The 12,500-nt window shown below is 39.0% G+C and overlaps 1 protein-coding gene and 1 long non-coding RNA gene across 4 annotated transcripts in view; one reads left to right on the forward strand and one right to left on the reverse strand.

Moving 5' to 3' along the window:
* Positions 1-12,500, reverse strand: part of LOC126994376 (substance-K receptor-like) — a 60,088-nt gene that overhangs the window by 11,319 nt on the left and 36,269 nt on the right. For all 3 annotated transcript variants that reach the window (XM_050853689.1, XM_050853690.1, XM_050853688.1), the window contains exons 4-5: positions 8,103-8,285; positions 7,621-7,721 (exon numbers count right to left, since the gene is read on the reverse strand). In XM_050853689.1, coding sequence (XP_050709646.1) covers positions 7,621-7,721; positions 8,103-8,285 — 284 coding nt within the window. The remainder of the gene's footprint in view (positions 1-7,620; positions 7,722-8,102; positions 8,286-12,500) is intronic.
* The window catches only part of LOC126994377 (uncharacterized), a 74,894-nt gene continuing 63,841 nt past the window's right edge, over positions 1,448-12,500 (forward strand). The window contains exons 1-2 of the long non-coding RNA XR_007749077.1: positions 1,448-2,123; positions 2,544-2,753. This is a non-coding gene — a long non-coding RNA (uncharacterized LOC126994377). The remainder of the gene's footprint in view (positions 2,124-2,543; positions 2,754-12,500) is intronic.

Below are 12,500 nucleotides of genomic sequence, written 5' to 3' on the forward strand. Positions count from 1 at the left end.
TAGTTTTCATAGTTTTTCATAGTTTTTCATTGTTTTTTCATAGTTTTCATAGTTTTTCATCGTTTTTCATAGTTTTTCATAGTTTTTCATTGTTTTTCATAGTTTTTCATCGTTTTTCATAGTTTTTCATCATTTTTTCATAGTTTTTCATCGTTTTTCTCTCCCGCTAACCACTCCTCTCAAAAAGAATGGCAAGAATGGAGGTCAATTTCGGCTGGGACAAGTACTCCCCCTTGCGACCGCACATTCTTTCTCTCTTTTGATGGAGGAGCGCCGAGGGGACTTCATCTGTTTGTGTGCGCGGTGTTTTTCCCTCAAGCTGCCTCCCTCGCTGTAAAAATCTAGTTCCACATCATCAAACATCTCAAAAACCTTAGTACGAGTCTCAACCATCAACTCTGGAAGATACTGACGACAGAAAAAGACTATCAACAACAATATGGAACAGAAGAAAAAAGAAAATTGAACAAAAGTAAAAGACACAACAACGCCAATCAACAGTCAGGGGGCTTCGTGGTGCAGTGGTTAGCACACTCGGCTCACAACTGAGAGAGTCCGGGTTCGATTCCCGGGCGGAGTGGAAAAATTTGGGCGGCTTTTCCGATACCCTACGCCCCTGTCCACCCAGCAGTGAATGGGTACCAGGTATTTATCGGGGGTTGTGTCCCTTCTCCTATAATTCCTTCCCCTTTTGTCTCTCTCTCTGGCATATGACCACAGATGTTGCGCCAACTAAACGAAACTTTCCAACTTTTTCCAATCAACAATCAAGAAAAAGTCATACGTGGGAGCCGATACAAAGGAAATCCTACGCCTACTACTGGACTGGACTGGACTATGAGTTTCAAAGGGCTCTCGTGGAAGGTGTGGGCGTTTCCGTGGGTGGGTGGTTTCCTGAACCCGGCGTTAGTTTTGCGAGGCTTCTGCGCCGTGAACAGGAAAAACACTCATGGCAATTCACATATCGTCTCTGTGGGCTTTAAAAATAGTGGTCTAAGTATATATGTACCAAGTCAAGTCATTCTGCTTTAAAACTGAGACCGGTACGCGCAGTGGGCGGTTTGGGGGCGGAGCAGCGGGATGACGTCACTAGAAGCTAAAAAAAAAAAAAAAATACCCGCCAGCTCAGGGGTGACTAAAGTTGGGGCCGTGTGTGCACTCTGGATGTGCATTCTCGCCTTCTTTCACAGCGCGTTCAGGCAAGCCACTGACGAAGAAATATGTCTTTTTATTGTGCTATTGCGTGACTGTAATTCCAATGACTACAAACGGCGGTGTGGGGTGTGAGGGAGGGCATGTTGAAGTGATTGATTTAAATCAGTCCGCCTTTCTTCGTTTTCTCTAAATCCCTGTTTCTACATTCTCTAGTTTGGCTCCAAGCAACGCCTCGGCCGTGTCTCCTCCCACAAACCTGCGTATGACTTGACTTGGTGTATATAGACTTGGGTTTTCTGAGCCCGGCGGTAGTTTTGCAAGGCTTCCGCGCCGTGAACGGGAAAAAAACACTCATGGCAATTCACGTATCTTCTCTGTGGTGTTTATAAATAGCATTAACAGGAGTCCGAGGCGTTAGACAAGACGAGGAGTAGTCTGTCATGGTTTCTGTATATCAGTCACAATACCAAGACACTTTGCCATATCACATCAGCTATTTCTAAAGGTCAAAGAGGGGGTCAATCGGGTTCTAACAAGTGTTTCTTTAGGTTCACGGTACAGAGGAAGGGTCACACTACCACCAGGGTCATAAAACTACCCCTGGAAATGCCCACAACTCCTACGAAAGCCTTGTCAAATATGTGTTTCTTTAGGTTCACAGTACAGAGGAAGGGTCACACTACCACCAGGGTCATAAAACTACCCCTGGAAATGCCCACAACTCCTACGAAAGCCTTGTCAAATATGTGTTTCTTTAGGTTCACATTACAGAGGAAGGGTCACACTACCACCAGGGTCATAAAACTACCCCTGGAAATGCCCACAACTCCTACGAAAGCCTTGTCAAATATGTGTTTCTTTAGGTTCACGGTACAGAGGAAGGGTCAGACTACCACCAGGGTCATAAAACTACTCCTGGAAATGCCCACAACTCCTACGAAAGCCTTGTCAAATATGTGTTTCTTTAGGTTCACGGTACAGAAGAAGGGTCAAACTACCACCAGGGTCATAAAACTACCCCTGGAAATGCCCACAACTCCTACGAAAGCCTTGTCAAATATGTGTTTCTTTAGGTTCACTGTACAGAGGAAAGGTCAGACTACCACCAGGGTCATAAAACTACCCCTGGAAATGCTCATAACTCCTACGAAAGCCTTGTCAAATATGTGTTTCTTTAGGTTCACAGTACAGAGGAAGGGTCAGACTACCACCAGGGTCATAAAACTACCCCTGGAGATGCCCACAACTCCTACGAAAGCCTTGTTAAATATGTGTTTCTTTAGGTTCACAGTACAGAGGAAGGGTCAGACTACCACCAGGGTCATAAAACTACCCCTGGAGATGCCCACAACTCCTACGAAAGCCTTGTCAAATATGTGTTTCTTTAGGTTCACGGTACAGAGGAAGGGTCACACTACCACCAGGGTCATAAAACTACCCCTGGAAATGCCTACAACTCCTACGAAAGCCTTGTCAAATATGTGTTTCTTTAGGTTCACGGTACAGAGGAAGGGTCACACTACCACCAGGGTCATAAAACTACCCCTGGAAATGCCCACAACTCCTACGAAAGCCTTGTCAAATGTGTGTTTCTTTAGGTTCACGGTACAGAGGAAGGGTCACACTACCACCAGGGTCATAAAACTGGAAATGCCCACAACTCCTACGAAAGCCTTGTCAAATATGTGTTTCTTTAGGTTCACAGTACAGAGGAAGGGTCAGACTACCACCAGGGTTATAAAACTACCCCTGGAAATGCCCACAACTCCTACGAAAGCCTTGTCAAATATGTGTTCTTGGGCGGCGAAATGTCTCATAAAACGACCCATTCACGTATCTTCTCTGCGGTGTTTATAAATAGCATTAACAAGAGGGCGAAGCGCTTGACAAGAAGAGGATTAGTCTGTCATGGTTCCTGTATATCAGTCATAATGTAACGTATCTTCTCTGTGGTGTTTATAAATAGCATTAACAAGAGGGCGAAGCGCTTGACAAAAAGAGTAGTCTGTCATGGTTCCTGTATATCAGTCATAATGTCACGTATCTTCTCTGTGGTGTTTATAAATAGCATTAACAAGAGGCCGAAGCGCTTGACAAAAAGAGTAGTCTGTCATGGGTCAAGTATTAAGAGGCAGGAATAATATATACAAATCACCTCTCCTCCCGAAATTGACCTCGCTTTCGGCCACCTCTTTGGATTCTTTTTAGGAGCAGCGAGTAGCGGGCTTTTTTTTTATTATTGTTTCCTTTTTTTGTGCCCTTGAGCTGCCTCCTTTGTAGTAAAAAAAAACGATGATTGATTAGATGAATCCATTATGCTATACTAGTGCTGGGAGAACTAAGAGGCCTTTGCGTGGTCTTTTTAAATTGGATGGTGCAAGTTATCATACGTGGATAAATGCAATGTTTTAGCTACTGAAAAAGAAATCGGAAAAAAATAAACGTATAAACAAACAACATAAACAGCAATATAAATAATAATAACAATACTAACAAAAACATCGGGAAGGAGTAGAAAATTTGAAAAAGTCTGCGAAAATAACCACAAAAATGATGGAAATAGAGAACAATATAAATAATAATAAAAAGATAAAAAAAAAAAATCGGAAAAATCAACGTATAAACAAATAACATAAATAACAATATGAATAACAATAACAACACTAACAAAAACATCGGGAAGGTGTAGAAAATTTGAAAAAGTCTACGAAAATAACCACAAAAATGATGGAAATAGAGAACAATATAAATAACGATAAAAAATACTAACAAAAACATCGGGAAGGTGTAGAAATAATAGGAGTCTACGAAAATAACTCCCAAAATGAAGGAAATAGAGAACAATATAAAAAAAATAATAAAAAGATCATAAAAAAATCGGAAAAATTTACGCATAAACAAATAACATAAATAACAATATGAATAACAATAGCAACACTAACAAAAACATCGGGAAGGAGTAGAAAAGTAGGAAAGTCTACGAAAATAACCACAAAAATGAAGGAAATAGAGAACAATACAAATAACGATAAAAAATACTAACAAAAACATCGGGAAGGTGTAGAAAAGTAGGAAAGTCTACGAAAATAACCACAAAAATGAAGGAAATAGAGAACAATACAAATAACGATAAAAAATACTAACAAAAACATCGGGAAGGTGTAGAAATAATAGGAGTCTATGAAAATGACCCCCAAAATGAAGGAAATAGAGAACAATATAAAAAAAATAATAAAAAGATCATAAAAAGATCGGAAAAATTTACGCATAAACAAATAACATAAGTAACAATATAAATAACAATAACGATACCAACAAAAACATCGGGAAGGAGTAGAAAATTTGAAAAAGTCTACGAAATTAACCGCCAAAATGAAGGAAATAGAAAAACAAAACAAAACAAAAACAAAAAAACAAAAACAAAAAAAAAACAGAAAATTAAAACCATCCACAAAAAAAAAAAAAAAATAAATAAAATAAAAATACAAGAAAATATTGTGAGTGAATGATTGATGGCTTTCCTCGGCGTCCCTTCCAGCCTGAACGTACGTATGAGTGTGTGTGTGTCTGCAGATATGTATGTATGTATGTATGTATGTATGGGGGTAGGGGTGGCTTAGTGGTTAGCGTGCGGGCGTGGTGAGCGAGAGGATTAAGGTGACTGTGGGTGTGTGTGTGTTTGTGTGTGAAAAGACTATGAAAAAACTATGAAAAACTATGAAAAAACGATGAAAAACTATGAAAAAACGATGAAAAACTATGAAAAAACGATGAAAAACTATGAAAAAACGATGAAAAACTATGAAAAAACGATGAAAAACTGGGAAAACGATGAAAAACTATGAAAAAACGATGAAAAACTATGAAAAAACTATGAAAAACTGGGAAAACGATGAAAAACTATGAAAAAACGATGAAAAACGATGAAAAACGATGAAAAACGATGAAAAACGATGAAAAAACGATGAAAAAACGATGAAAAACTATGAAAAAACGATGAAAAAACGATGAAAACGATGAAAGACTGTGAAAAACTATGAAAAAACTATGAAAAACGATGAAAAACTATGAAAAAATTATGAAAAACTATGAAAAACTATGAAAAACGATGAAAAACGATGAAAAAACTATGAAAACGATGAAAAACTATGAAAAAACTATGAAAAAACTATGAAAACGATGAAAAACGATGAAAAACGATGAAAAAACTATGAAAAACTAATGAAAACTATGAAAACTATGAAAACTGGCACTATGAAAAACTATGAAAACTGTGAGAAAAACTGGAAGCAGGTGAACTATGAAAAAACTGAAAACTATGGAAAAACTATGAAACGTTGAAAACTATGAAGAGCAGTGAAAACTATGAAACATTGAAAAACTGAAAAAACTATGAAAAAACTATGAAAAAACTATGAAAAAACTATGAAAAAACTATGAAAACGATGAAAAACTATGAAAAAACTATGAAAAAACTATGAAAAAACTATAAACAAACGATGAAAAACTATGAAAAAACTATGAAAAAACTATGAAAAAACTATGAAAAAACTATGAAAAAACTATGAAAACGATGAAAAACTATGAAAAAACGATGAAAAACTATGAAAAAACTATGAAAAAACTATGAAAACGATGAAAAACTATAAACAAACGATGAAAAACTATGAAAAAACTATGAAAAACTATGAAAAACTATGAAAAAACTATGAAAAAACTATGAAAAAACTATGAAAAAACTATGAAAACTGAAAAAACCTGGAAAAACTGAAAACTAAGAAAAACTATGAAAAAACAATGAAAAATCCATGAAAACTATGAAAACTATGAAAAAAAACGATGAAAACTATGAAAAACTAAGGAAAAACTATGAAAACTATGAAAAACGATGAAAATCATGAAAAAACGAGAAAACTATGGAAAAACTATGAAAAACTAAAACGATGAAAAACGATGAAAAACGATGAAAAACTTTGAAAAACTACAGGAAAAACAATGAAAAACTATGAAAAACTAAGGAAAACTATGGAAAAACTATGAAAAATATGAAAAACGTGAAAAACTATAGAAAAAACATGAAAACAATGAAAACTAAGGAAAAATCCATGAAAACTATGAAAAAACTGAAAAAACTATGAAAAACTATGAAAAAATTATGAAAAACTATGAAAAAACTGAAAAAACTATGAAAAACTATGAAAAAATTATGAAAAACTATGAAAAAACTGAAAAAACTATGAAAAACTATGAAAAAACTATGAAAAACTATGAAAAACTATGAAAAACTATGAAAAACAATGAAAAACGATGAAAACAATGAAAACTATGAAAAATTCATGAAAAACTATGAAAAAAACAACAATGAAAATCATGAAAAAACTAATGAAAAACTGAAAACTACAGAAAAACTATGAAAAAACTATGAAAACGATGAAAAACGATGAAAAACGATGAAAAAACTATGAAAAAACTATGAAAAAACTATGAAAAACTATGAAAAAACTATGAAAAAACTATGAAAAAACTATGAAAAACTATGAAAAACTATGAAAAAACTATGAAAAACTATGAAAAACTATGAAAAAACTATGAAAAAACTATGAAAAACTATGAAAAACTATGAAAAAACTATGAAAAAACTATGAAAAACTATGAAAAAACTATGAAAAACTATGAAAAAACTATGAAAAAACTATGAAAAACTATGAAAAAACTATGAAAAAACTATGAAAAAACTATGAAAAACTATGAAAAACTATGAAAAACGATGAAAAAACTATGAAAAAAACTATGAAAAAAACTATGAAAAACTATGAAAAACTATGAAAAACGATGAAAAAACTATGAAAAAAACTATGAAAAAACTATGGAAAAACGATGAAAAACTATGAAAAAACTATGAAAAACGATCAAAAACTATGAAAAAACTATGAAAAAACTATGAAAATCGATGAAAAACTATGAAAAAACTATGAAAATCGATGAAAAACTATGAAAAAACTATGAAAATCGATGAAAAACTATGAAAAACTATGAAAAAACTATGAAAATCGATGAAAAACTATGAAAAAACTATGAAAAACTGATGAAAACCATGAAAAACCATGAAAATCGATGAAAACTATGAAATCGATGAAAAACTATGAAAAAAACTATGAAAATCGATGAAAAACTATGAAAACCATGAAAATCGATGAAAATATGAAAAACTATGAAATCAAGGAAATCGATGAAAAACGATGAAAAACTATGAAAAACGATGAAAAACTATGAAAAACTATGAAAAAAGATGAAAAACTATGAAAAACGATGAAAAAGTATAAAAAACTATAAAAAAACTATGAAAAAATATTAAAAACTATGAAAAAATATAAAAAAACTATGAAAAAACGATGAAAAACTATGAAAAAACGATGAAAAACCATGAAAAACGATGTGTGTGTGTGTGTGTGTGTGTGTACTTACTCATTGATGTCGGGGTATATCTCCTGCAGGATGTGGTAACTCTGTAGCGGCGCCCAGCAGAAGGCAAAGAGCGCGACCACAATGAACAGCATCTTGATTACCTGGCGAGAGTTCAGACAGGTGAGGAGAAGCTGAAGGGAGGAGAGATTTAGGAGTAGAGAAAACTATGAAAAACGATGAATAAACTATGAAAATGATGAAAAACATGAAAAACGATGAAAAACAATGATGGTGATGGTGATGAGCAGATATCGGTAATAGTTTCCTCTCTCTCTCTCTCTCTCTCTCTCTCTCTCTCTCTCTCTCTCTCTCTCTCTCTCCTCTCTCTTCTCTCTCTCTCTCTTCCTTCTCTTCCTCTCTCTTCCCTTCCTTTCTCTTTTCTTTCCTTTTTCTCCCTTCCCTTTCCTTCCCTTCCCTTCCCTTCCTTTCCCCTTTTCCCCCTCCCTTCTCCTCCTCCTTCCCCCCCCCTTCCTTCCCCTAACCTTCTTCTTGTTCCTCAGCACGTGGGCGTCGCGGGCATCTTCGGCGTTTCCAGGGGTCCGCGCGCCCCACAGCTGCCAACCCATGCGGAGGTAGGCGAAGGAGATGACGGACAAGGGTACGAAAAACTGGAGACCGACCATGATGTGAGAGTACGTCCGCATCACGACTGGGTCCATCCCCTCCTGCGGACAGGGAGAAGGAAGGATTCAAAGGGGTGTTGAGTGGTCTGGTCTGGGGTTGTTTACTCATCATAGGAGGCGAAGCAGGTTGAGAGGGAGGGAAAGAGGAAAGTTTGGTTTAGTCGGCGCAACATCTGTGGTCATTATGCCGGACAGAGACAGGAGGGGAAGGAATTATAGGAGAAGGGAAAGTTTCGTTTAGTCGGTGCAACATCTGTGGTCATATGCCGGACAGAGACAGAAGGGGAAGGAATTATAGGAGAAGGGAACAGACCCCAGGAGACGGGACACAACCCCCGATTAATACCTGGTACCCATTCACTGCTGGGTGGACAGGGGCGTAGGGTATCGGGGTAGAGAGGGAGGGATGCAGACACTATAAGCCCCCTGTTCAGTACTCCAAACACCTGAGACGCCGAGGAGAACATGACAGAGAAAGCAATGAGAGAGAAGATTAAAGAGGGCGAGGGAATTCACGTAAAGGAAAACAGACCGAGAAACAGAGCGGTGAGGCGGTGACTGAGTGGTTATCAAGACGAATTCTGGAGGGCAGCGTGACCCAAGCAAGATGGCTCCACTATAAACACTTGCCTGCGCCACAACGGGCCGGGCAGACCATCAGGCCCACCAAGAAAGCCTACCCCACCCAGAGGCCGAAAGGGGAAAAAAAAGTTCCGGTATCTCACCCACCGGGGAAGGGAGGGTTGGGACGTCCCTGAAGACCTTGTGCACGAGTCTGCTCATTTTTCTCTCTACTACTACTACTACTACTACTACTACTACTACTTCTGCTACTACACTTACACATAACTTGCAGGGTGATGCTGGTGGAGGCGTTGGTGGCGGCGCCGTTAGAAGTGGAGTCCGAATCCACACTCAAAGCTAAATCCCCGTTGGATAGCAGACTCATCCCCCCTCTGACAGGTCTTGTATTTCGTCCTGCTGGGTGTCAAGTCGCCCTCCTAACGGAATAGCCCAGCGGAGAAGCCAGTTTCGTCGCCTACAGTCCCACCAGGCTGGCTGTGTCCTTTGTCGGGCCCCAGAAGACGAGCAAACAGAGGAATGACCAAAGCAGGCCAGGTTACAGTGACCCCAATCAGTGGTAAATAACGGAAGGAGATATGGAGACAAGAACTGTATAGCTGACTAATTGGTTTCCTTCCCTTTCCTATCAGATATACAATTCTTGAAACTAAGTTGTTGTTTTTTTCTTATTGAGACTAAGTTGTTTTTCGTCCGGCTGTGTCCTCAACGCTGGTACCAACTTAGTCTGATCGTAGCGTGGAGACATAGACGCCAGCTTTTTAAACTCACGTAATTGACCTCTCTTTCGGCCACCTCTTCGGATTCTCTATTGGAGCAGCGAGTAGCGGGCTTTTTTTCATTGTTTCCTTTTTTTGTGTGCCCTTGTGCTGTCTCCTTTGCTGTAAAAAAAAAAAAAGTCTGATCGCAGCTTGGGGACATATACGCGAGCCTTTTCAAACGTGGTATCAGTATTTATAAGCTAGTTAGACTTTTTACTCCACTTTTGCGACAGAGTTATTTAGAAGCGTTGGGAATTCATGGTAAGGGCCACACATTACACTCAGTTCCAACAAGCGATATAAAACCTTAATAAAACCAACGACCCACGCCTTCAAAAACGGGTCTGGCTTTTTACTCCACTTTTGCGACAGAGTTATTTAGAAGCGTTGGGAATTCACAGCAAAATCCACACATTACACTCATTTACAACAAGCGATATAAAACCTTAACAAAACCAACAACTACCCACGCCTTCAAAAACGGGTTAGATGAGACAGCTCAGCCACAGCGGTGTTGAGGCGATAGGTGGAGGAAACCATGATAAACGAGGACATGTGGAGTGGAAAAGAGAGAGAGAGAGAGAGAGAGAGCTCCGTTAAAAGGGATGGAAAAAAAAAGAGAAACATGGAAACATGGAAACATGGAAATGCAGGCAACAGAAAGCCTATTGGCTCATTACGAGGTCGCCCGCTTGGGTGATTTAATCTGCTCGACCGCCACTTGGGGCTTGGGGAGCAGATGAAAGCACCTCGATATTGAGGAGCAGATGGAAGCCCCTCGTTATTCAGTTTACTCCCGACGCAGTGAAATGACGGTCGATCCTATATTTGAAGGAGTTGATGGTATTCGCATTTACTACTTATGAGGGAAGATTGTTCCAGTGGCGGATGACTCGGTTTGAAAAGAAACTCCTTCCAATGTCTGTACGTGTTACATCGGCTCGACTGAATGGGTAAACCGTTATTTATAGTTCTTGAGTTGGTTTGCAGTTCAAAGAATTTGGAGTAATCAACGTTATTGAACTTTTTTAGATACTTGAAGACTTGAATCATATCCCCTCGTAGGCGTCTTTTCTCCAATGTAAAGAGATTGAGTCGCTTGAGTCGTTCCTCGTACGGTTGAGCCCTGAAGGTTGGAATCATCTTTGTGGCGCGTCGTTGAATCCTTTCCAGTAAAGCAATGTCCTTTCTGTAATTGGGAGACCAGAACTGCACTGCATACTCGAGGTGCGGTCTTACCATGTTTTGAAAGAGTTAAAAAGGGTCGCAAGGGGAAGAAATAAAGGATGAAAAGAGAAGATATGAAAAGGATGGATAAAAAATGTGTTAGTAATTTGTTAATGTTTAAAATAATGGAAAAAAAAATGTTGTATAAATAGAAAGAGAAAAAAAGGGAGAAATATGTGAAGGAAGTAATTATAGGTGAGAGAGAGCTACTATGATTTCTATTTCTTTCTTTCTTTCTTCCTCCTCCTCCTCCTCCTCCTCCTCCTCCTCCTCTTCTTTCTCGTCCTGTTCCAAACCCCTTAACCTTTCTTTTTTTTTTTTGCTTTTTCATTTCCTTTGGTCATCTCGTCCTCCTCCTCCTCCTCCTCCTCCTCCTCCTCCTCCTCCTCCTCCTCCTCCTGTCACAATAACCTTTACAACCTCACGTATTTTTCCTTTTCTCTTTCCTCAGTCATCGTTTCTTCCTCCTCCTCCTCCTCCTCCTCCTTCTCCTCCTTCTCCTCCTCCTCCTCCTCCTCCTCCTCCTCATCCTCCTCCTCCTTTATCTTATTTGCTTCCTCTTCCTTTTCTTTCTCTTCAAATCCTAACACCTCCTCCTCCTCCTCCTCCTCCTCCTCCTCCTTCCCCTCCTCCTCCTCCTCCTCCTCCTCCTCCTCTTCTTTGAGTTCCATTTCACGCTTACACACACACACACACACACACACACACACACACACACACACGGACACACACACGCACACACACACACACACACACACACACACACACACACACACACACACACACACATCAAAAGACGTCCCTTCCTTTCCTCCTCCTCCTCCTCCTCTTCCCCTCCTCCTCTTCCCCCTCCCCCCTCTCATGTTTGTGTTCTCTGTCGGAGGAAATTTTGTATTGTTAGGTTGCTGGGGTTGGTAAGGTAAGGTAAGGTAAGGTAAGGTAAGGTAAGGTAAGGTAAGGTTAGGTAAGGTAAGGTAAGGTAAGGTAAGGTTAGGTTTGGTTAGGTAAGGTAAGGTAAGGTAAGGTTAGGTAAAGTTAGGTAAGGTAAGGTTAGATTTGGTTAGGTTAGGTAAGGTAAGGTAAGGTAAGCTAAGGTAAGGTAAGGTAAGGTAATTTAAGATAAGGTAAGGTTAAGATAGGTTAGGTTAGGTCAGGTGAGGTAAGGTAAGGTAAGGTTATGATAGGTTTGGTTAGGTAAGGTAAGGTAAGATAAGGTAAGGTTAGGTTAGATAAGATAATGTAAGGTAAGGTAGTGGGTAAGGTGGGTTTGGTTAGGTAAAGGTAAGGTAAAAGGTAAGGTAAGGTAAAAGGTGGGTTAGGTAAGGTAAGGTGGTAAGGTAAGGTAAGGTAAGGTAAGGTAAGGTTAGGTAAGGTAAGGTAAGTTAAAGGTAAGGTAAGGTAAGGTAAGGTAAGGTAAATGTAAGGTAAGGTACAAGGTAAAAAGGTAAAAGGTAAGGTGGGTAAGGTGAGGTAAGGAAAGGTGGAGTAAGGTAAAATGTAAGGTAAGGGAAGGTAAGGTAAGGTAAGGTAAGGTAAGGTAAGGTAAGGTAAGGTAAGGTAAGGTAAGGTAAGGGAAGGTAAGGTAAGGTAAGGTAAGGTAAGGTAAGGTAAGGTAAGGTAAGTGGGAGGCGGTGGCTGAGTGGTCAGCGTGTGGTCGTGGCGGGCCCGGGGACTCAGGTTCGAGCCC

Source organism: Eriocheir sinensis, unplaced genomic scaffold (genome assembly GCF_024679095.1).
Source record: "Eriocheir sinensis breed Jianghai 21 unplaced genomic scaffold, ASM2467909v1 Scaffold782, whole genome shotgun sequence".
NCBI classification, from domain to species: domain Eukaryota; kingdom Metazoa; phylum Arthropoda; class Malacostraca; order Decapoda; family Varunidae; genus Eriocheir; species Eriocheir sinensis.